This window comes from Bison bison, unplaced genomic scaffold (genome assembly GCF_000754665.1).
Source record: "Bison bison bison isolate TAMUID 2011002044 unplaced genomic scaffold, Bison_UMD1.0 scf7180017864498, whole genome shotgun sequence".
NCBI lineage: Eukaryota > Metazoa > Chordata > Mammalia > Artiodactyla > Bovidae > Bison > Bison bison.
The window spans coordinates 10,358,604-10,384,818 of NW_011495057.1; the positions used below are offsets into that span (position 1 = coordinate 10,358,604).

The 26,215-nt window shown below is 37.3% G+C and overlaps 1 protein-coding gene across 1 annotated transcript in view; it reads left to right on the forward strand.

The window, feature by feature from the left end:
* Positions 1–26,215, forward strand: part of DSG1 (desmoglein 1) — a 44,443-nt gene that overhangs the window by 12,968 nt on the left and 5,260 nt on the right. Inside the window, exons 5-14 of the mRNA XM_010828963.1 lie at positions 398–542; positions 3,355–3,521; positions 8,631–8,765; positions 9,355–9,540; positions 12,255–12,514; positions 15,291–15,430; positions 18,046–18,336; positions 21,016–21,149; positions 21,457–21,529; positions 23,290–23,498. Of these exons, the coding sequence (XP_010827265.1) occupies positions 398–542; positions 3,355–3,521; positions 8,631–8,765; positions 9,355–9,540; positions 12,255–12,514; positions 15,291–15,430; positions 18,046–18,336; positions 21,016–21,149; positions 21,457–21,529; positions 23,290–23,498 (1,740 nt within the window). The remainder of the gene's footprint in view (positions 1–397; positions 543–3,354; positions 3,522–8,630; positions 8,766–9,354; positions 9,541–12,254; positions 12,515–15,290; positions 15,431–18,045; positions 18,337–21,015; positions 21,150–21,456; positions 21,530–23,289; positions 23,499–26,215) is intronic.

A 26,215-nucleotide genomic window follows, 5' to 3' on the forward strand; every position in this document is an offset into this window, starting at 1 on the left:
CAAACCCCATAACCCCTATTCCTAATTCCAAGCAATGAGTTTTTGCCACTTCACTTCCTTCCTCACATGAATCCTTTTTCTTGGAACACCCTGTCAATTGTCTGCTTCACCTGTTGAAATTTTCTTTGAAGATCTCTCAATCATTACATCCTCCCATGAAGTCATAGCTATTTTGTTCTTCCTTTATATAACTTATCATGTGACCTTTTCTCGAATGGGATTTTGACTTTGTGTTTGCCTCCCCTTGTAAGTACTGCTTGTGCCTACCTTTGAGTTGGAAATCATATGTCTCACTGTTCTTTTAGTTTCCCACAATACCTAAGCATAATGCTCAGAGAAAGCGAGAACTCAATAATTATGGGTTGCATCATGTAATTATTCCTCTTTTCTCTCCTAGATCTATTGCCGGGCTCTGAATTCACTGGGCCAAGATTTAGAGAAACCTCTTGAGCTTAGAGTCAGGGTTTTGGATATAAATGACAACCCTCCAGTATTTTCTATGTCTACTTTTGTAGGAGAAATAGAAGAAAATTCTAACGCAAGTAAGTAGTCTACTTTATTAAGTAAACAAGACTATTGGGTTTCCAGATCATTCTTAACAGTCAGGCATCTAGAGGTTAAACTCTGTCAAGATACTACATCACAAATGTGAAAGATAAGTTTGGAGAAGCATGTAGAACAGGAAGGCATGAGGAAGGTTCCATAATGGCTTTCCCTTCAACCATGGAAGCAGCTCCAACTGTCATACACAAGAAGCAACGCTAAAGAAATGGGAGGAACTTGCTCACACACCACCTCTGTAGTAGATTCCTAATGAAAAATCCCAAAAGTATTTTGCACAGTGATGACAGAGGCACTGGGAAGAGAATTTAGCCTCCCAGCCTGACTACTTTGAGGGCTTCTGTGGTGGCTCAAATGGAAAAGAATCTGCCTGCAATGCAGGAGACCTGGGTTCAACCCCAGGGTAGGGAAGATCCCCTGGAGAAGGGAATGGCTACCCATTCCAGTATTCTTGGCTGGAAAATTCCATAGACAGAGGAGCCTAGCAGGCTACAGTTCATGCGGTTGCAAAGAGTCAGATATGACTGAGTGACTAACACACACACACACACTGACTACTTAAAGGGGAATCTCATCCACTTCTATTCATGTTGCTTTTTAAAAAAATTTTAACTACTTTAACTCACAGAAATCACCTCTAGACAATCTATTTGGTGTTCATAATCTTCAAGAGCTTTTTTTGACAGCAAAGAAATACAAAACGCCTACAATGCGGGAGACCGGGGTTTGATCCCTGGGTTGGGAAGATCCCCTGGGGAAGGGAAGGGCTCCCCACTCCAGTATTCTTGCCTGGAGAATTTCATGGACAGAGGAGCCTATAGTCCATGGGGTCGCAAAGAGTCGGACATGACTAACTTTCACTAAATACAAAACAAGCATTTCCCCCTTCATATATATGATTTAATAAATATACGTTTCATTTGCTTTTTATTCAAATCACCGGTTTTATGTATTTGAAATGTATTTTAAATCTAATCCTGTTTGGTCCTCCATGTGGATTTAAAGATGACCATCTCAAGGGATGCCAGTGGAAGGGCACCAGAAAATCTAGAAACTAGATCCAGTATTTACTCTCAAGAGCTTTCACAATCTAAACGTGTAATTACTTCCTTGTGGATTACTGTTAAAGCAATATTTTAACTGCCAAATATTCAATCACTTGTGCAGATAGTGTATTAACTGCTTAGCTTACCACTGAAGATTGTCCTAAATATATCTAAAAACAGCAGAGATACTGTCTCATTTAAATTCAAAACTTAAACTTACCATAGTACTTTTAATTTTTAAGCAGTATGCTGCTGCTGCTGCTAAGTCGCTTTAGTTGTGTCCAACACTGTGCGACCCCAGACACGGCAGCACACCAGGCTCCCCCGTCCCTGGGATTCTCCAGGCAAGAACACTGGAGTGGGTTGCCATTTCCTTCTCCAATGCATGAAAGCAAAAAGCGAAAGTGAAGTCATTCATTCGAGTCCGACCCTCAGCGACCCCATGGACTGCAGCCCACCAGGCTCCTCTGTCCATAGGATTTTCCAGGCAGGAGTACTGGAGAGGGGTGCCACTGCCTTCTCCTTTAAGCAGTATAATTTCTTGTAAACTCAAATAATTCTTACATTTTAATTTTTATTTGTTAAAATATTATACCTATATTTTAAACTTTTAAAAATACTACTATAAGAAGGTTTGCTATAAAAATTTCACGAAATGTGAGTAAAAATGAAATAAAATGCATTCTTTGCTCTCCTTTGTACTATTCTTCAGAGGCAAATAGAATCACTAGTTACTTAGGTACATACTTTCTATAATCATGTAAATATATATAAACATATTTCCAAAGAAGAAACAAATGTGACCATATTTTACATACTAATCTACAGTGTGAATTTTTAAATATATTTTGAACACATTTTCATATTAGGAAATACAAGTTTCATCATTTAAGAGTTTCATGAGATTTTATTGTATGAATGCACCATAATTAATGAAATAATTGCCTCTGAAAACACTTAAAAATGCTGAAATAAATACACACAGGAGATTGAGAAAGAGAGAGAGACAGGAGCTGATAGTTTATGTCTAAAGACAAGGCCAATTGTGCTTGAAACAGAGTTGAGTATAGAAAAGTCTAGTTTATGAATGCTTGCAGCTTTTCACATTCTCCAGCATCCTTCATCAAAACTACCAATAAGATTACTGGAAAAGGTGAAGAACAGGTGCAGAATGTAATTACATATGCATCTCTTTAAACCTGCTAGATACCTTGCACTTTCCTAGAGACCACGCAAAATAGAATAATAAAATATATTTATTGAATGTGTATTATTCAGTAGGAACTTCACATAATTTTATTTCATATAACTATTTCTTTCATGAACTCAGTGAGGACAATCCAATTGCATCCCCATTTATAGATGTGGAAACTGAGGCCAAGATCACATAGCTAGAAAGTGCTGTAGTTGGGAGAGTTGGTCTGTCCTTATATCACATTGTTTCACCATAGAAGCCTTTAAAAAATAATTATACTAGCATAAGAAATGTAAAAGCAGAAGAAAATATTTCCTTGTTTTTTAAATACCAGTAATATCTAAAGTTCCTGGCAAAATGTGATCTTTTCATCAAGACAAAGGTATAGAAAAGGAGCTAAGATATTGATATGTTGAAAAAATAGAAAGGGGAAATGGTGGAGTTCCCATTACATGGACTAACTAACCATAACACTTTTTTGGGAAAGTAGTATACTATATTACAACAAAAATGCAAATTGTCCATTTGCAATCAATTTTTCTTGATTTCTAGATACACTGGTGATGGTACTCAATGCTACTGATGCAGATGAACCAAATAATTTGAACTCAAAAATAGCCTTCAAGATCATAAGACAAGAACCTTCAGATTCACCGATGTTTATTATCAACAGATACACTGGAGAAATTCGAACAATGAATAATTTTCTAGACAGAGAGGTATTTTTTTTTTTTTCTTTTCAGTGGGTTGTAGTCTCAATGGAACTGATTCTAAAAGCAAGAGTTCTAAGAAAAAGAAATGAAAAAGAAAACAATAGTTTAAAATTTTGATTACATAACCTTTTCACATAATGGGAACAACATAAGAAATATCTGTGAGATGAAGAAAATAATTCCTCAAATAGATTTTATACTCATTTCTCATTTAATTTACTGAATTTGTCTCAATTTGAAAACTACATTCTAAAAGTACACCTACACAAGGCAGATGTAAAAGCTCTATTTTTTCTAAGTATGTTCTACAGTGAAATAAATTTAAGAAACAATTGCTGTAATGTGCCCCATCTTGGTGAGTCACAATGCAGGTGAACACAATAGAAGCCCCAAGAATTTTTACAGATTAAGAAACCTGCTTATCTTTCTTTTTTGTTTTGTTTGCTTATCTTTCTTTAATCCAGCCTATCATAGGCTCATTTGACAAGAGAACTCTTTTTTCCCTTTTCTCTTCCTATATCTCACATACTGACAGCCCACTGATTACTTTGGGAAATGACTCATAGAATCAGAATAATGGAGAGGAATTTAGTAACATCCAGACCAGTCTATTCACTTACAAACTAAAAAATAATTACTGATTGTTACCAAATTAGAATCAGCATCACATGGTTTCTATAATACCATGTGGTCCCTTGATTTAATTTTAAAATAGCAACTTTTCATTATTTTTTTAATATTGATAGAATATAACTGATGTGCATAATTTCAGGGTTATAAATAAGGAAATTTTATTTTATACTTGATATTTAATTAAATATTAAGTACTATAGCTATTTTAAAATGACCATCTCCCTGCTAATGATTCAGGATTTAGGATAAATCAGATTATTTTAGTGCTCTATAATAACCCAAATGCCATCAGTTTCCAGGTTATCACTATGTCCTTTATTACTTGTTTGAAAATTACCATCAGAAGAAGTTGACTATTTAGCTGTTTTTTCCCTCTCAAACTTTCTTAAGGAGCCCAGTGGGATACCTTTAACATGAAAAGAGTTGTAATGGTGAAGAACTCTAAACAATAAAGGAACTGTGCAGTCACTGGCAAGCCACTAGAGCACATATAATAAATTATTTTACTATAATTTTAGTCTATATTGGAGTATAGTTAATTAACAATGTTGCATTTGTTTTAGCAACATTTGTACAGCAAAGTGATTCAGCTATACACATACATGTATCTATTCTTTTTCAAATTCTTTCCCATTTAAATTGCTACATGATATTGAGCAGAGTTCCCTGTGCTACAAAATGGGTCCTTGTTCGTTATCTATTTTAAATATAGGAGTTTGTACAAGTCAATCCAAGACTCACAATCTATCCTTCCCCAACCTACCCTTCCTTCCTGGTAACCACAAGTTTGTCCTCTAAGTCTGTGAGCCTGTTTCCCCTTGGTAAATATGTTCATTTGCATCATTTTTTTTTTTTTTAGATTCCACATATAAGCAATATCATATGATATTTGTCTTTCTCTGTCTGACTTACTTCACTTAGTATGATCATCTCCAATTTCATCCATGTTGCTGAAAAGGCATTCTTTCTTTCTTTTTAATGGCTGAGTAATATTCCATTGTACGATTGTACCACATCTTTTTTACCCATTCATTTGTCAATGGACATTTAGGTTGCTTCCATGTCTTGGTCATTGTAAACAGCACTGCAATGAACATTGGGGTGCATGCATCCTTTCAAACCATGTTTTTCTCCGGATACATGCCCAGGAGTGGGAATGCTGATTATACAGCAGCTCTATTTTTAGTTTCTTAAGGAACTTCCATATTTTTTTCATAGTGACTGCAGCAATTTACATTCCCAGCAACAATGTAGGAGGGTTCCCTTTTCTCTATACCCTCTCCAGCATTTACTGTGTATAGATTTTTTGATGATAGCCATTCTGGCTGGTGTGAGGTAATATCTCAATGTAATTTTGATTTGCATCTTTCTAATTTTTAGTGATGCTAAGCATCTTTTCATGTACTTTTGGCCATCTGATGTCTTCCTTGAATATATGTCTACTTAGATCTTCTGCCCATTTTTCGATTGGGTTGTTTGTTTTTTCATATATAGAGCTACATGGGCTGTTTGTAAATTTTGGAAACTAATCCCTTGTTGATCAAATCATTTTCTCCCAGTCTCTGGGTTGTCTTTTCATTTTGTTTATGGTTTCCTTAGCTGTGCAAAAGCTTTTGAATTTATTTAGGTTTCACTTGTGTATTTTTTTATTTTTTTTATGGAAGGATAATTGCTTTACAGAATTTTGTTGTTTTCTGTCAAACTTCAATATGAATCAGCCATAGATATACATATATCCCCTCCCTTCTGAACCTCCCTCCCATCTCCCTCCCCATCCCACCCCTCTAGGTTGATGACAGAGCCCCTGTTTGAGTTTCCTGAGCCATACAGTAAATTCCTGTTGGCTATCTGTTTTACATATGGTAATGTAAGTTTCCACATTACTCTTTCCATACATCTCACCTTCTCCTCCCCTCTCCCCGCGTCCATAAGTCTGTTCTCTATGTCTGTTTCTCCATTGCTGTCCTGTTATTTTTGTTTTTATTTCCATTACTATATGAGATGGCTCAGAAAAAAATATTGCTGAAATTTATATGAAAGACTGTTCTGCCTATGTTTTCTTCTAAAAGTTTTATAATATCCAGTCTTACATTTAAATAATCTATTTTGTGTATGATGTTATTTTTGTGTATGATGTTAAAGAATGTTCCAGTTTCATTTTTTACATGTAGCTGTTCAGTTTTCTCAGCACTGAACACCTCTTAATATTGAAGAGACTGTCTTTCCTCCATTGTAAAGTCTTGCTTCTTTTGTTGTAGATTAACTGATCATAGGCACATGGATTTACTTCTGGGTTTCTATCTGGTTCCATTGATCTATGTTTCTATTTTTGTATCAGTTACATACTGTTTTGATGACTGTACCTTTGTAGTATGGTCTGAAGTCAGGGAGTCTAATTTTCCTAGCCCCAATTTTGTCAAGAGAGCATTGGCTTTTCAGGATCTTTTGTGTCTCCATACAACTTTTAAGATTTTTTGTTCTTGTTTTGTGAAAAACACCATTGGTGATTTCGTAGGAATTGCATTGAATTTGTAGATTGCCTTGGGTAGTGCAGTCATTTTGACAATACTGATTCTTCCAATTCAGGAACATGGTATATTCTTCCATCTGTTTGTGTCATCTTTGATTTCTTTCATCAGCACCTTATAGTTTTCAGAGTACAGGTCTTTTGTCTCCTTAGGTAGGTTTATCCCCAGGTATTTTATTCTTTTTGATGTGATGAGAAATAAAATTATTTAATTTCTCTCTCTGAGCCTTCATTGTGAGAGTATAGATTTCATTGTGAGAGCAACAGATTTCTGTGTATTAATTTTGTATGCTGCAACTTTACCAAATACATTGATGAGCTCTAGCTTTCTGGTGGCATCTTTGGGATTTTCTATATATAGTATCATGTCATCTGCAAATAGTGACAGTTTTACTTTTTCTTCCCCAATTTGGATTCAGTTTATTTCATTTTCTCTGATTGTTGTGGCTAGGACTTCCAAAACTATGCTGAGTAAAGGTGGCAAGAGTGGATATCCTTGTCTTGTTCCTTTGTTCCTGATCTTAGAGGAAATATTTTCCAGCTTTTCACCACTGAGTAGGATTTTAGTTGTAGTTTTATCATATTTGGCCTTTATTATGTTGAGGTATGTTCCTTCTATGCTCACTTTATGAAGAGTTTTATCATAAATGGGTGTTGAATTTTGTCAAAAGCTTTTCTTTTGATGATGATGACAATGAAGATGATCATATGTTTTTATTCTTCAATTTGTTGATGTGAAGTATCACACTAATTGATTTGCAGGTACTGAAAATTCTTTGCATCCCTGGGATAAATCCCTCTTGATCATGGGGTATAATCCTCTTAATGTATTATTGGATTTGGATTGCTAGTATTTTGTTGAGGATTTTCATGTCCATTTTCATCAGTGATATGGGCCTATAATTTTCTTTTTTGTGGTATCTTTGTCTGGTTTTTGTAAGAGGGTGATGGTGGCCTCATAGAATAAGTTTGGGAATATTCCTTCCCCTGCAATTTTTTGGAATAGTTTCAAAAGAATAGGTGTTAACTCTTCTCTAAATGTTTGATAGAATTCACTGGCAAAGCCATCTGATCCTAGACTTTTATTTGTTGGGAGTTTTAAAATCACAGTTTCAATTTTAGTACTTGTGACTAGTCTGTTTATATTTTCTGTTCCTTTCTGGTTCAGTCTTGGGAGATTGTACCTTTCTAAGAACTTGTCCATTTATTCCAGGTTGTCCATTTTTTGGTGTACGGTTGCTTGTAGTACTTTCTCATGATTTCTGTGGTATCCATTGTTACTTCTCTTTTTTTCATATCTAATCTTATTAATTTGAGGCCTCTCCCTTTTTTTCAGAGCAGATATTCTTAACCTGGGATTTGTGGAGAGCCCTCAAGACATCTCTAACTATGAATCCTCTAAAAGTATATGAACTTTGAGTGAGGATGCACACATACATATATCTAGAAAAGGCTTCATGGCTTTTACCAGCTTCTAAAAATTTAAGCACCATCGAATAGAATCAAGAAAACAGATCATCAGTAACTGTACTGCCACATCCTGGCACTCCCCAGAAATGCAAACATTTGCTATCTCTTTATTCTACTTGCACATTCAGGGGCTAATAATTTAGGTACAGAATTTTCATTCTATAAATTCCTGGTAAACAATCTCTCCCCTCCTGACAATTTTGGTCTGCTTCGTCCTTTATATTATTTTTCAGCATATAATAAGGAATGAGGGCTTTTAAATATTTTATCTTCTTTTAAATAATGCTGTATAGACATTGTTGGGAATAGAAGTGGCAACTTCATATAAATTGATGTGAGATTTGTGAATTTTCAACATTCTGTGTTACTTCTATCTTCATCATAGATTTATGCAAATGTTGAGCCAACATTTTAAAAGATCTTTGTACAGGACAAAATAAGAACTGTCTACATCAACTGTGATATTGTTTGTTGTGTCTTTTTAGCAATATGGCCAGTACTCTCTAGCTGTAAGAGGCTCAGACCGAGATGGTGGGGCAGATGGTATGTCAGCAGAGTGTGAATGCAACATTAAAATCCTCGATGTCAATGATAACATTCCATACATGGAACTGCCAACAGTAAGTAATAGTCCTTGAATTTTTTTAAAGTATTTATTTATTTGGCTGCACCTGGTCTTAGTTGCAGCATGTGGGATCTAATTCCCTGACCATGGATTGAACCTGGGCCCCCTGCATTAGAAGCTTTCAGTCTTAGCCACTGGACCAACAGGGAAGTCCGAGAGTTTGGGGTGTGTGTGTGTGTGTGTGTGTGTGGCACCATACAGCATGTGGGATCTTAGCTCCCCAGCCAAGGATCAAACCCCTACCCTCTGCCCTGGAAGACGGAGTCTCAGCCACTGGACCACCAGCAAAGTCCAGTCCTTGAATTTAATAACTTTAGTTTCCTTACCTTCTAAAATTTGTTCTAACAATTCTCTTTACAGATGTAGTTATTTTTAAGTCATAAGACAAAGGTACACACATATTTCATCTCGTGTTTGTTTACATAATACATATGAAAAAAACCCTTATTTGAACAATGAAAAGTCAGACCACAAACATGGATCCCCTTTCTATATCATGAATAACTATAAACATTCTATATAAAACTAGTATAATTCTCTTTCTCACATAGTTTGTGCTAAAATATTTTTACTTCTTGTTTCAGCAATCCATAAGCATTGAAGAAAATTCTCTGAATTCAAATTTGCTCCAGATTAGAGTAATAGATTTGGATGAGGAGTTCTCAGCTAACTGGATGGCAGTCATTTTCTTCATCTCCGGAAATGAGGGGAATTGGTTTGAAATAGAAATGAATGAAAGAACAAATGTGGGAACTTTAAAGGTTGTTAAGGTATGGTACCCTATTATATTATATCCTATCCAATAGTTTGTTTTCTTAGCTTTTTTTCAAAGTGGTAATCTTAAAATGATGTTGACACTTCACAAACTTGAATGGGTAAAATAAAAATTACTGTGTTTTAGGGTTATATATGATATAGAGCCTTTTATAGAGAGTTTTTCTGCTTATATCATTTCATAAAAATAGGCACTGAAGTTTTTACTTGGAACTCTTTCCTATCAATACAGTATTCCCTCATGGATCATATAAAGGGAAAGCATTTTTAAACATGAATCTTGTTTTATGCTTGCAACGATAATTGATTAATCCTTTCAGTTTGAAGAATTTTATTTTTAAGCAGATTCAACATTGCCTAAAAAAAGGTATCCCTGTCAATACTATACATCAATTATTATTCACTAACAATATTCATCATATGAATTAAAAGTTGTTAGTTTATCAGAGTTTTTTTACAAAATTAAAATTAGACTACAGTCCATGGAATTCTCCAGGCCAGAATACTGGAGTGAGTAGCCATGCCCTCCTTCCTTCAGGGGATCTTCCCAACCCATGGATGGAACCCATATCTCCCACATTGTGGGTGGATTCTTTACCAGCCTAGCCACCAGCGAAGCCCAAGATTACTGGAGTGGGTAGCCTATCCCTTCTCCAACAGATCTTTCCAACCCAGGAATCAAACCAGGGTCTCCTGCATTGCAGGCAGATTCTTTACCAGCTGAGCTACAAGGGAAGCCCACTGTAATTGTAGGATTATCAAATTCTCATCTCACATTGGCTGCTGACCCAGGCTTATTACAGACATACATACACTAAAGATTTGGTCCAGATCATCCCAGTCAACAGAGTTCTTCTGTGTCTCCACTACATTATTTATCCACCAATTTAACTGCAGTAGAATTTTCTCTGAGATTCAATGAGGAAAAATGTCTGACTCCTAGACAGTCGACAGTGAAAGTTTCACCCTCTGCTGTTAGACTTGTCAGTCAATTTTTTAAAATCTGCAATAGCTGTGCATGAATTGTATCTGATGAATGCAACACGTATTCCTCATGGTAAAATGCAATCCTCTTTCAACTATTTCCTTCCTTCAAAATTGCCCTGGGAAATGAACTCCTGAGGAATTGTGTCCCTATAGGAATGTGTGATCATTTGTCTCATGTCTTCATAAAGGTCACCATACCTAGAGCTTCCATTCACTTAGTCATTGCACACATGCCTTAGTTTATTCTCTATAGTATCCCTGCAAATTAGATTCTATGCCCACATTACAAATAAATATACTGAGGTTCAGAGAGAGTTTGTAACCTGCTCAGTTCTCATCTCTAGTAAGTGGGACAACTGATATTCAAACCTCGGCTTCACTAGCTATTAAGTTTACATTCTTTTTTCCACTATCCTATCTAGAATTCCATGCTGGGAAAACTGAGTCCTAATCTATTACACCCCAAACTATGATGTTACTTTAGAAAATTGATTTATCTATCTGGCCTCAATATCTCTATCTGTAAAATGGGATTAATGTTGATTTTTCTCCCAGATGTGTGTGACATCATGTATCAATTTTTTGTTAGGATTATATGCATGTAATAAGTGCATAGAGCTTCCCTGGTAGCTCAGTCAGTAAAGAATTTGTCTGCAGTGCAGGAGACTCATGTTCGATCCCTAGGTCAGGCAGATCCCCCTGGAGAAGGAAATGGCAATCTACTCCAGTATTTTTGCCTGGAAAATCCTATGGACAGAGGAGCCTGGTGGGCTACCTTCCATGGGGTCGCAAGAGTTGAACATGACTTAGTGACTGCTGCTGCTGCTGCTACTGCTAAGTCGCTTCAGTTGTGTCCGACTCTGTGCGACCCCATAGACGGCAGCCTACCAAGCTCCCCCGTCCACCACAATAAGTGCATATGATGTGTATATACACATAATTTTATAACCATTCTTGGAGTTGCAAATAGAGATAATATTAGAGCAAAGACTGAAAATTTTAGCTAACTGGAGCGCTCAATGTGTGAATTGATGGTCATCTAATCTACTCTTGTGAAAATTTAGAAAAATGTAGTTGGTATTTACATGCATACTGCATAGTTGTGGATTATATGAGTAGTGGATTTTGACATTATCTTTCATAATGAAAATGACTATAATTTTATAATGTAAAATGAATTTTTTCCTGGATATATTGAATAAACTATGGATTTCATTATTTACATATTATATTCTATTATTTGATTTATTGAAAGAAATCACATATACAAAATAAAATTTCTTGTAAATAGTTCTTTATGGATAAAATCAGTCAAATGATTGAGACTAGATATATTTGGCCCATTCTTTGTAATAAATAGGGCTATTTTCTGAGAAACGTGAAATGATAGCAACTAACATAAGCTGTCTTTGCACTACAAAATCAATGGATTTGACCATCTGTATTATTTAAAATTTTTTAATTTGGTGGACAGTTAGAACTCACACATTTTTAACTTTTTCAACAAAGGATCTAAGACTACTGGATTTTTTTTCTTACTGTATTTTCATGTGTTTGTATTGAATTGAACATAAAGTAAGAATAGATTGTGTATTTATATGTATTTATATTTTATTAAAGAAAAAGATATAAGAATTTCTTTTGCCTCTAATCAAAGAATTTCTCTTTCCTTTAGAATGCTTTTTCTCCTTCTATTAAAACCATTTCACTCTGTATTTTCTAGCCCCTAGATTTTGAAGCTATGAATAATCTGCAACTTAGTCTTGGTGTTAGAAATAAAGCTGAATTTCATCAATCAATTATGTCTCAATATAAACTCACAGCAACTGCAATCTCTGTGACCGTGTTAAACGTAGTTGAAGGCTCAGTGTTCCGTCCAGGTTCAAAGACATTTGTAGTAAATAGTAATATGGGACAAAACTATAAAATAGGAGAGTATGTAGCTTGGGATCTCGACGCAAATCGGCCTTCAACAACTGTTAGGTAAGATTGATTTTTTCCACCTAATTTTCACCACATATTGAACTGTATCTGAATTAAAATAGTTTTCACTATTTCTGAAATTCAATCATATAACATACAAACTGGTGAACTGCTACTTAATTTAGAGTGTTTAAGAAAGTATAAAAATCTGTGAAAAATGTAAGATGGAAAGTGTGAAGGTTTAAAATGTGAAAATAATTGTATCTTGAAAGTTTGACACTCCTGTGTTTATATATTTTATTGATCAGTTAGCTGATTTCCACATATCATGGTATTCCCCTTGGAAGATTTGATGGATTGATTTTCCCATTGCAAATCCACCCATTGAAATCAATTAGATTTAGCTAACTCATATCAGTTACTTTCTTACTTTAATTAGCACTTAATATTGGTCAACAATAACCTTAATATGAATAGGTTGGTTACATTAAGGAAAAGGTCATGCTTTGTAGTTTTTTTTAAACTCTACATATCCAAATGTTTCTACTTGATCATGAAAAATCACTGTATTATATGTGCACATGTATTTTGAAAAGTTCCTGTAGTCAAGAACAATGTGGGGGTGGAAAGACCTCACAAATGAGTTTTAAAAGTTTTTGCTCTGTAGTCAACTCACTCCATACGAGTATTATAGCTCTCAACACACTGTGCCATTACTTTTTTTTTTTTTTTTAATGTTATTGGAATATAGTTGCTTAAGGCTTCCCAGGTGGCTCAGTGGTAAAGAATCCAGTTGCCAATGCAGGAGAAGCAAGAGATGTGGGTTCAATCCTTGGGTCGGGAAGATCCCCTGGAGGAGGGCATGGCAACCCATATTCTTGCCCCAGTGGAGAATTCCATGGACAGAGGAGCCTGGTAGGCTTCAGTCCATGGGGACATAAAGAGCTGGACACGACTGAGCGATTGAGCAGGAGCTGGAGCATGTTGCTTTCATGTTAGCTTCTACTATACAGCAAAGTGATTCAGCTAAACATATACATATATCCCTTCATTTCTGGTTTCCTCCTCACAGGTGACCACAGACTACTGCCTAGAGTTCCCTGAGCTATACAGTAGCTTCTCATTAGTTACCTATTTTATACATGGTATCAATAGAGTATATATGTCAGTTCCAATCTCCTAATTCATCACACCCCTCCTTCCACCTTGGTATCCATACATCTGTTCTCCATATCTGTCTCTATTTCTGCTTTATAAATAAGATCATCTACACGAATTGTTTTCAGATTCCACATACAGGCATTACTATCTACGGTCTTTGCACCACCATTGCTGATAAGCTCTCTTGTACTCCACAGATGTGAGTTCACTGAGGGAAGACCACACCCCTACCTCTGACTCCTTTCCAAGTTCTATTCCCCACGATTAGCACAATGCCCAACACAGAGAGTTCTCTAACCAATGTATGTCTAACAAACATATAAATGGAAGGAAAACTTCAAAGTCAAGGATGAGGAGAGGAAGAGAATAGAGAATAGGATAGAGGTGCAAGACAAGGATGGAGTTTGGAATCCACAAGAAATCCTGTAAATGCACTGTGTATATGGGGAGGGGTTGGAAATAGGAAAGGGATGAAAGCCAAGGTCTGAAGAAATAACTTCTTTGGTAAGAGAAAAGTTTAGAGTTAGCAGCAGTCCAGGAAGTCCCAGTATCTGGGTTGTCCAGGACAGTTCTGATGCTACCAAAATCAAATGAAAATGAGGCTGCAAGTATCAAGGGATTATTCAGACATCCAAGTGGGTGTAATAGACATTCCATCACAAGTGGTTGCTTAATTCTTTTTCTTAAATTTAAATCTCCCTCCATTTCTGAATGTCCTCAGACAAAGTTTCTAATGATTGAAAATTATATCCAGGGGTTACATCTACTGGCAGGAAACATGTTTTAAAATCAAAACCATCACCTCACACCAGTTAGAATGGCCATCATCAAAAAATCTACAAACAATAAACGCTGGAGAGGGTATAGAGAGAAGGGAACCCTCCTACATTCCCTCCTGTTGGTGGGAACGTACACTGATACAGCCATGATGGAGAACAGTATGGAGATTTCTTTTTTTAAAAATCTAGGAATAAAGCTACCATTTGACCCAGCAATCCCACTACTGGGCACATACCCTGAAAAAACCATAATTCAAAAAGACACATGTACCCTAACATTCACTGCAGCACCATTTACAATAACTAGGGCATGGAAGATGTCCACTCACAGACGAATGGATAAAATGTGGTACACATATACAATGGAATATTACTCAGCTATAAAAAGGAATGACTGAGTCAGTTCTAGTGAGGTGGATGAACCTAGAGCTTATTATACAGAGTGAAGTCAGAAAGGGAAAAACAAATATTGTATAGTAATGCAAATCTATGGAATCTAGAAAAATGGTACTGATGAGCCTATCTGCAGGCAGGAGTAGAGATACAGACATAGAGAACAGACTTGTGGTCACAGCAGGGGAAGGAGAGGGTGGGACGAATTGAGAGAGAAGCATTGAAACATATGCATTACCATATGTAAAACAGACAGCTAGTGGGAGGTTGCTGTATAACACAGGGAGCTCTGGGAAAGCCTAGAGGGGTGGGATGGGATGGGGGGGTGGAAGGGAAGTCTAAGAGGGAAGGAACACATGTATACTTAGGGCTGATTCACGTTGGATGGCAACAGGAACCAACACAACACTGTAAAGCAATTATCCTTAAAAAAAAAAATCAAAATCAATCTCTCTCTCTCTACATAACTAACATTAATTTGTACCACTGTCTTTCAAAAACAGATACGTAATGGGAAGAAATCCAACTGACTTGCTCGCTATTGACTCAAAAACAGCCATAATTACTTTGAGAAATAAAGTTACTATGGAACAATACAAAATACTTGGGGGAAAATACCAAGGAACAATTCTATCTATAGATGGTAAGAAATCAACTTATTTTTTTCCCTTCTCATGGAATTTATGTATACAGTTATATCATATATACATGGAATTTGTATATACATTCAGAAACTAAAATTTTAATTATTGTATTTTGAAGTACCCTTTTTCCAACAAAAATTATCATACTGGGCATTATAGAATCAAATCCTGAATGATACAAGATACATTATAATTTATGGTTAGGACCGTGAGCTTTGGAATGAAACTGGATTGGTATACTGTACTATCACTTACTAGCTACAGATTTTAGAGAAGTTATTTAACCCATTTATCCCTCAGATTTTTCTTCCATAAAGTGGGACAGTAACATTATGGATTTAGAAGTACTTACGGAGTTATTAAGTGCTTCCCTGGTGGCTCAGACAGTAAAGAATCTGCCTGCAATGTGGGAGACCTGGGTTCGATCCCAGGGTGGGGAAGATCCCCTGGAGAAGGGCATGGCAACCCACTCCAGTACTCTTGCCAGGAGAATTCCATGGACAGAGGAGCCCAGTGAGCTATACAGTCCATGGGGTTGCAAAGAGTCAGACATGACTGAGCAACTAACACTTTCACTTTCAAGGAGTTATTACAGTAAAGCACTAGACAAGTGCTGACTTTCAGTAAATGTTAGTTCCTATTAATGTTGGTAATTGAAAATTTTTAATGATACTGTAAAATTATTTTCAAATAGACACAAAGCTAAGCTAGCTTAACTTTATATGATCCTTAGTTAATGTACAACTTCATGTAAACAATTTGGAATTAGCAAGTTTATTACTTTTCAAGACCAACAGCTTTAAAGTAGGTTAGATCACTAGGAGGAAAGTTCCTCAAAGCTGATTCTAAGCAATATTTGCTGCTTCAGCTTCTCTTTCTTCTTCTGTCTCTTTCTTCTCTTTTTCTTTCAATTGTCTTAAAATGGGATTGACAATTTCCACTTGCTTCACAGATTAAAAAGAAATAAAGGAGCATTTCTTTAAAAGCATTCATTAATTCAGAATTTGTACCAAATTATGCTGGTCTTTTCCACAATCAGTCAAAATAAATGTAGGTTTTATAACATGTATTACAAATAGAAATGTTTATTCCATCCACAGATAAAGCTTATTTCAGCGCTGAAATTGTCTTAAGCAATTGCTAGTTTACTCCTTTTCTTACACCCAACATCAAGCTTAACTGGACACATGAAGGAGAAATTGAAACTTAAGCTTACTAAAACTGTAGGTTTATGGCAAGTAGGGAACATTACCTTTGTCATTAAAAAATACAGTTTTCTGGGATAAACATTGGATCTGATGATAATAAAAATAACAAAAACAGTAACAATAGAATTATTGTACTCTGATACAACAATAACAATAGAATCAGCTTAGCTTGACTGAAATGACATGGACTTTGACTTCAGATAGATTAGGATGTGGGCTTCTCAGGCGGTGCAGTGGTCAAGAATCTGCTTGCCAACGCAGGAGACTCAAGAGATGTGGGTTCAATCGCTGGGTCAGGAAGACTCCCTGGAGTAGACAGTGGCAACCTGCTCCAGAATTCTTGCCTAGAAAATTCCATGGACAGAGCCTGGTGGGCTATAGTCCATGGGGTTGCGAAGAATCAGACACAACTAGGCATAACACATGCACACATACACACAGACTAGGGTGTAAGCCTATCTCTAGTACCGGCTTTCAGGAATACCTTTATTCATTTACTCAGAAACTATGTATTGAATTCTAACCAAACGTTAGCCATTGTGCCAGATTCTAGAATGACAATGATGAACAAAGCCTGACAACAAAACTTACACCTATAAAATAGAGATAATACAGCTCATGGGGTTGCAAGAGTCTGACACAACTTAGCAACTGAACAACAATAACAATAATAGTAACTTGCTGAAACCAACAGCAAGTGTGGAGCCATTAAGCTGAAACAAATCACAAATATCTCTCCTCTCATGTTTAGCCAACAAAGACAATAATTTACCGAAACTTCGAAGGACAAGAAGAAAGCAAATTTGGAATATCTGATAGTAAAACAAAAGTTCTTCACTTATTTAATAATGAAAATCCGCCCCCCACCTCCAATGGTGCCAAATTCTCCCTCCTATGAGTTGTTTGAACTGACAGTTGTGAGTTTGAGGATATGAAGTTTTATCAGTAGGTGATGTCTATACAAATGACAGACCAACCTGCTCAAAGTCTGTTGGTTTTGTCAGCCTATAAAAGGAAAAAAAACAAGAACTGAAGATGAAGGACAGTAAAACAGCAAACAAAATATGGAGAAGTGTGCAACACGCAGTCTAGAAATGTCTCCACACTGGCTTATAACACACTGCTGACCAACACATAACGTGACGTGTTCTGTGTATGTTTCTCAACACATGTTTCTTAACACGTTTCTTTATTGTGTATGTTTTTTCTCAAGCACTAATATTTACTCGTAATGCTTTGATTTAAAAACTGAGTCGCAGACAAAAGACAATATGGGGGGTTATTGAACTGGTAGGAATTAAGGCACTGAAATAAGTATTTATGCAAAGAGAAAATAGGTTCGTATCGTCCAACAATTATTAAACCAAATGTATAAAATATTTCTTTCATTCTAAACTTTGTTACAGATGCTCTTCAAAGAACTTGTACTGGTACAATTGTTATTAACCTTGAAAATGGTGGCTGGGAAACCGAACGTCCAAATGTAAATGGAAGTACTACCTCTGCATATGGCCTTACTTCCGGAGGTGTTACCACTAATGGCTACGCAACTGGTGGTGGTGTTGGCACAAATACTCTTGCTGTTGGCACAAATGATTATGGTGTAGGAACTGGTGTTTATCAGCCACTAGGAGATAATGTACATTTTGGTCCTGCTGGCATTGGACTACTCATCATGGGATTCTTGGTCCTAGGATGTAAGTATTTGAACAGTTCTGTTTTTATGTGTCCCTCCAAAAAAACTAGGGAGGAAATTAGTTTTCTGTCCCTTTGATGAAATATATTCTATACATTCTTATTTTGTGCAATTATCAAGAAATTTCTATGTTTGGTGTTGGGTTTATGACATGAAAAAAAAATCAGTTTGATTTCTTAGAGTTCAGTGAGGATAAAAACTATTTTGCATCGAGTCTCAATGTAATAGGGAAGTACCGTAACAGGCTTCCCTGGTGGCTCAGTTGGTTAAGAATTCACCTGCAATGCAGGAGACTGCCTGAAATGCAAGAGACTTGAGTTTGATCCCTGTGGGGGGAAGATTCTCTGGGGAAGGAAATGGCAACCCACTCCAGTATTCTGGCCTGGGAAATTCCATGGACAGAGGAGCATGGTGGGCTATAGTCTATGGGGTTACAACAGTTGAACACAGCAACTAAACCACCACCAACCACCACCATAACAGACAGATTCAAATTGCTGTTTGAGTGAAGAAGACAGTAAGAAACAATTGATTGAAACAATCAGAAAAGGCTACATAGAACAAGTAAACTCTGAGTTGGGTTTTAACAGATGAATAGGAACTATCCTACTGGACAAGAAAAGGAGAACACAATACAAGAAGAAGAAAAAAAAATCCATGTGCACAGTCCCAAAAGAATGAGAGTGCAAGTAACTGCAATAAAGGACTCCATCAGAGAAGAAATAAAGGATGTGTCTGACAGTGTGATGAGAGTTGAGACTACAAACACAGGCAGGGGTTGACCTTGAGGGCACTTTATCTCACTTCAGTTCAGTCGCTCAGTTGTGTCAGACTCTTTGCAGCCCCATGAAGTTCAGCATGCCACACTTCCCTGTCCATCACCAACTCCCGCAGCTTGCTCTAAACTCATGTCCATCGAGTTGGTGATGCCATTCCGCCATCTCATCCTCTATTGTCCCCATTTCCTCCTGCCTTCAATCCTTCCCAGCATCAGGGTCTTTTCCAGTGAGTCAGTTCTTCGCATCAGGTGGCCAGAGTATTGGAGCTTCAGCTTCAGCATCAGTCCTTCAAATGAATATTTAGGACTGAGTTCCTTTAGGATTGACTGGTTGGATCTCCTTGCAGTCCACGGGACTCTCAAGAGTCTTCTCCAACACCACAGTTCAAAAGCTATGCTAAAGCTGCACAGTCTAAGAAAAGAAGAACCAAAGAAAAGAAGGGGTAAACTCCAGCTTCTAAATTCAATTGTCTGAGTCTTTCCAAGGTTACCCAACTTTTCTGAGCCTTGCTTTTTTTTTTAGTATATATTTTTTAATTTTTATTTTTTAAATTATGAAGGTATGATAACACATTTATAGGAGACTTGGAAAACACAGAACAGAGTTACACATAGTTCCACTATATATTACAATATTTTTAAGTAGATAAGTTAAGATTTTTACTTGGAGTTTCAATATCAAACTCCCTGGGCCTTGCTTTTGCCTTCTATGAAATCATAAGACTTACTTCACAACACACTTTGATAATGAAAAAGAAGTATCACACATGGGAGCTTTTAGAAGTAGACCACAGGCTTCTCTGGTGGCTTAGTGGTAAAGAATCTGCCTGCCAATGCAGGAGACATGGGTTCAAGCCCTGATCCGGGAAGATCTCACATGCTCCCGAGACACTAAGCCTACGCACCACAGCTATTGATTCTGTTCTCCAGTGCCTAGGAGCTTCAGCTACTGAGTCCACAAGCCACAACTACTGCAGCCTGTGGGCCTAGGCGTGTGTTCAGCCACAAGAGAAGCCACAGCAGTGAAAAGCCCACATGCCACAACTAAAGAGTAGCCCCCAACTGTCACAACCGGAGAAAAGCCCACGTGTGCAGCAACAAAAAATCCAGCACAGCCAAAAATAATAAAATAATTAAGCAAATGAATTTAAAAAAATTTTTAAAGAGAGAAACAGACTACATCCTGCGGTCACTAGAGAGGACCTGGAGAAGGCAATGGCACCCCACTCCAGTACTCTTGCCTGGAAAATTCCATGGACGGAGGAGCCTGGTAGGCTGCAGTCCATGGGGTCGCTAAGAGTCGGACATGACTGAGCAACTTCCCTTTCACTTTCCACTTTCACGCATTGGAGAAGGAAATGGCAACCCACTCCAGTGTTCTTGCCTGGAGAATCCCAGGGACGGGGGGGCCTGGTGGGCTTCTGTCTATGGGGTTGCACAGAGTCAGACACAACTGAAGTGACTTAACAGCAGCAGCAGAGAGGACCTAGTCAAGGATCTAGATATGAGGGTATAATGTTCAATGGATTCTCCAAGAGGTCTTTTAACATTGCTTTAGATGATCACAGAGTGGAGATGAGCCAAATGTTACAACCTCTGAGAAATATTTCTCCTTTAATACTTCCCTAAGTAATGACAGGGGGAAAAAAAACTCATCTGTTTTAATAGTATAATAGCATCTGTAATCAGAATATTCTCTAACAAGTAAAAATTGACTGCAGTCTGAAGCTGACACTGATTTTGGTATCTCACCAATATTCAGCTTGTTTTCTGAAACTTTCATAATTATGTTAGAATCAAGTGGAGTTAAATTAGGGATTCAAATTTAATCATAAGGGTAGGTCGTTTTGTTTTAGTGTGGTCCCACTGTTAATTCCAATATTCCTGTCTTTTCCCCACCAGTGGTCCCCTTCTTGCTGATGTGCTGTGACTGTGGAGGCGCCCCTGGCGGCGGGGCTGCCTTTGAGCCTGTTCCTGAATGTTCCGACGGAGCAATTCACTCGTGGGCAGTGGAAGGTGCACAGGCCGATCCTGGGGTAAGTGCTCATCAATAACAGGTGGCCCCTTCACAGGCTTCAAAACTCTTGAACCAAGAAACAGGGAATCACTCACAGTCTAGACTGTTCTTTGTTCTGAGAGAGCCAAAAGGGAGAACCAAGAGAAATCCAAGGTGCATCAAAATTGGATGACAGTAACCAAGAAAGCCTTTCTCAATAAGGTTCACATTGCTTTTAGTTTTGTTTTTTTTTTTTTAATGTCTCAGATAATTTGAGAACAAGCCCACTGTATAATCACTGAAAGAAAAGAATCATTACAAATGGGAAAATGTTTCCTGTCCTTTAGGTTCTGGCCAATAGTGCTGTACCATGCATACCAGCCACTAATGCAAATGTAATTGAGTATGTTGACAACTCAGGTAAGAAAAATTTTTTTAAAGTTTTAACAATTCAATTACTAAGAAGGAACTCTGTTCTCTGTCTTTGTATACCTTACTATTTCCCAACCGTCTTATCTTTACAATTGTTCCTATCATTCTTTTTTAGATGACTAATTTGCAAATTAAATGATAAAGAAAAACCTACAGTAATTATTATTCCTTTAAGCTGGTATTTTTTAAAATCTTCCATAATCATCAGAAAGTACACAGGTGATGATTGGGATTTCTGTTAAATAGAGAAGTACAAAAGTCAATTTCGGTTGAGATTTTTTTGTTTAATAGAGCGATTGTTATTTATTAAAGACTACTCATTTGAACTTAAAAATAACCCTATTAAATAGATGTATGCTCATTTATTGAGGCTAGCCTCTGCCTCTACAATTCACAAAATCAGTCTAATGAAAAGAGCAATTAATTTTAAAAACTCATATTTTGAAAATAATTGTACCATCTTGCTTCTTTTCAAGGTAAATAAATATTACCGATTCTATTTTTTTCAGTCTTTTTCAAACTTGTGATCATGACCTTTCCACTTTGAACTCTTCAAAATGGAAAAGACATAGAATGTTTATAACTTACAGAACTGGACCACATTCAAAAGGCGGGAGATGCTAGTCTAAACTTCTTTCTCCCCCTGAGGCATCTATTTTTGTTAATGACACCAACACCTTCCACCTCAAAAGCAGAAATTCATTGTTGACTCTCATAGCTTCCTATTCATTGACACCCAATCAGTTCTCAAGACTTGACAAATCTTCAAATCCACAAGGATTTATTTATGCATGTATTCCCTTATTAAGTCTACAAACCTTGAACAAAGCACAGTGAACAGCAGCAGAATAAGAAGTATGAAATGCTGTACCTAAACTGAAGAGCTTTAAAATATGAAAGCCATAGGACTGTTCCATTGTCAACATTCTCTGTCCATGGCACTTGCATAGTCTGGCCACCCTTTTATCTCATCTATATGGAATACTATAACAGACTTCTACTCACCCCTCACATTCAAATGCAAATCCCAGAGTCTCCATGTAAACCTGTTCCCTCGCCATAGCCATGTTTTCTTCTCTGAAAGCTTTGGAGTGCCTGTGCTAGAGTCTAATATATATATACACCGAGTATTCTCATACTTTTTCTTTAACTTTTAGAATTTGGGTATTTTCCTCCAATTTGAAATCAAACTCTCTAAGGTATAGATAGGGTTTTGTAACCTCTAGGGAGCCCCCTTATCCCAGCACAACATATAGTAACTTCTCAACAAATGATGGGCTTCCCTGGTAGCTCAGACAGTAAAAAATTCCGCCTGCAGTGCAGGAAACCCGGGTTCGTTCCCTAAGTTGGGAAAATCCACTGGAGAAGGTATAGCTTACCCACTCCAGTAGTCTTGCCTGGAGAATTCCATGGACAGAGGAGACTGGTGGGCTACAGTTCATGGGGTCGCAAAGAGTCAGACCTGACTGACTAACTAACACACATAACAGACAACAAATAATTAGTGAATTAACAAATTGGTTAATAATATTATTTTGAACTCAATATCATATTTATAATCTCCGTTCTTTATGTGTTACCTTCATTTTATTTCTTTGCTCGCTCACCACTGCATACCTGAATGAAGAAATTATACATTAGAGTAAGTTGTTAATTTTTAGTTTACAATACGCTAGAGAAAATATAGTTTACTGGATTTAAAATATAGTTTACTGGAAAGTAAAATTTAATTTGATTAACACTTTTAGGAGTTTACACAAATGAGTATGGTGCCAGAGAAATGCAAGATCTGGGAGGAGGAGAAAGAACGACAGGATTTGAACTAACAGACGGAGTTAAAATGTCAGGAGGACCTGAGATATGTCAAGAATATCCTGGAACACTAAGAAGAAATTCTATGAGGGAATGCAGAGAAGGAGGGCTGAATATGAACTTCATGGAAAGTTACTTCTGCCAGGTGAGCTCTCTGTCCCCATGCCTTCTCTCCATCCTGCACCCATATCTTTACCCAACGCTCAGCAACTCAGTCATGCCCAACTCTACGACCCTTTGGACTATAACCCACCAGGTTCCTCGGTCCAAGGGATTTTTCAGGCAAGAATACTGGAGTGGGTTGCTATTTCCTCCTACAGGGATTTCCAACCCATCTCCTGTGTCTCCTGCATGGCAGGTGGATGCTCCATCGCTGAGCCATCAAGGAAGCCCCATCTCTACCCTAGACCCACACTGTTTTCAACAAGGTTATGGTGGGCATCTCCTAACAAGGTTTCCAGCCTCTGGTCTTTAGATACAGATGCTGGCAATCTATATTCCAATTGAATAACATTTCTAAAACTCTGACTTGAGCACTTTGAAAGTGAAGGTGAAAGTGAAGTCGCTCAGCCATGTCCGACTCTTTGCGACCCCATGGACTGTAGCCTACCAGGCTCCTCTCTCCATGGGATTCTCCAGGCAAGAATACTGGAGTGGGTTGCCATTTCCTTCTCCAGGGGATCTTCCCAACCCAGGGATCAAACCCCGGCTTCCCACATTCCAGGCAGACGCTTTAACCTCTGAGCCACCAGGGAGCACTTTTCTCCCCTGCTTTCAAACAGCCAGTGGCTCCCAGCTCTGTTTTGTTTGTGGAATAAAATCCAAAATTCCTTCACATAGCCATTAACCAACTGACCTCTTTCCTCACACCCCCAGTTACTCCTTACCAACAACCCCACTTGCCAAGCACCTCTGCCTTATTCACACTGATCCACTCCCCTTCATGTCTTTTTTCATGCTGTGCTCGTCCTGGAATGCTTCTGTCTGATCATCTCTCTTACCAACCCCCACTCATCTTTCAATCCACTTTAAACATTTCCACCTTTTTGAAATTGTTAACTGTTTATCCTCTCATCCAAAATAGGATTGATGTTTCTGTATGTGTATTTCTGTAGCACTTTGTACGTTTTATGTAACGTTCCATTGCTAGAATCTGTTAGTCACATGCCCATGTCCATACATGCTCTACATTATGTTGCTGGTACCTGGCTCAGTTTCAAGCACAGAATAAAGGAGTAAAGGAAAGAGTAAAGGAAATTTTAAAAAGGGGATTTATATATATATATATATATATATATATAAACACATATAACTGATTCCCTTTGCTATACAGCTGAAACTAACAAAGCACTGTAAAGCAACAATACTCCAATAAAATATTTTTTAAGAAAGCATAGGCCCAAGAGCCATAGTACACTTCTAGGACATTCTAAGAACCAGAAAGAATTAATTTTGCTATCTCCAGGTAGAGACAGAATTTCCCTTAGTTATACTTCATAGGACACTTAAACCTTCAAAAATTTCTTACCTCTGAGATTGTCTCTCATACATTTATGTCCTTATACATCCTGCCCTAAAACACCTTCATTAACTCTCGTAATCAGAAAAACAGTGAAAAAGTCACTCAGTCGTGTCTGACTCTATGCGACCCCATGGGTTGTAGTCTGCCAGGCTCCTTCTCCAGGGAATCTTTCCAACCCAGGGATCAAACCCAGTGGCTGATATTTTGAACTGAAATACCAGTAAAACTCTTTCAAATAGTAGCAAATAATAAGAGGACTGTTGCTGAAATCCATAGGCAGACTTCTTATCCATGTCCCTACACATGAATATTATTTTCATGAAAAGTACAATTTCTGCCTCAAAACTTTTGCACTTGTAGCTCCTTCTGTCCAGAACCCTCTCTCTCTGCTTTACTCTCCCAGTGACTTTACTCCAGTTTCTGAACAAACATCACTTTATGAGATGCTTTCCCTGACACTCTGTCTGAAAGAGAAACCCTATCTCTCTCTATTCCTTTACTCTGCACCTTCTGACAGATACTTTTATGTGTTATTTTCTGGTTCATCCTACTGAAATGTAAGCCCTATGAGAAAGGGACTTTACCTGGTTTTGCTCATTACTTTATTGCCAACTTCCTAATTGAGTGTCTGGCAAACAGTAAGGACTCAAAACATAATTTTGAATTGACATGGCACAATGAGTTGGTTTGCTAGGTGTTTCTGATTAACCTGAAAGTTTGCAATCCAATATTGCAGACAAGAGAGATGAGATAAAAGCACACACATCTGTGGGCTTTCACTTTGACTTGACAGAGGTTTCATTTTTAAGAATTGTCTTTGGTCACCTTCAATTTTGAACCTCAAAGTAGCATAGACCCAGTGTCAAATTCTCCTCTTATCTTGCTTTAAAAACCACATTGAAATAAATCACCATATTCACTTCATCTGAAGGAAGACAAGTACAATCCCGAATGAACCCAAATCAACTATAAACTGTGTCTTTTAAACAAATCAAAAAAACACACAATTCTGGCATACTTTAGGTTCTGTGTTTGTAAGTATGTCCTTCTAACTTGGTTGCAAAACAATTTATGTGATTCTTTTCATGATTTTGTGTCCAAAGTGCACCAACATGAAAAAGTCCATCTAAATAAATATCAAAATATATTATCAAAATTACAGTTAATTTCTAACCAAACTCTTTCAAGTAATTACATAATAACTTCTAAAGAGTCTGTGGAGAAGGAAATGGCAGCCCACTCCAGTATCCTTGCCTGGAAAATCCCATGGAGAGAGGAACCTGGTGGGCTACAGTCCATGGGGTTGCAAAGAGTCAGAAACGACTCAGCAACTAAACAAC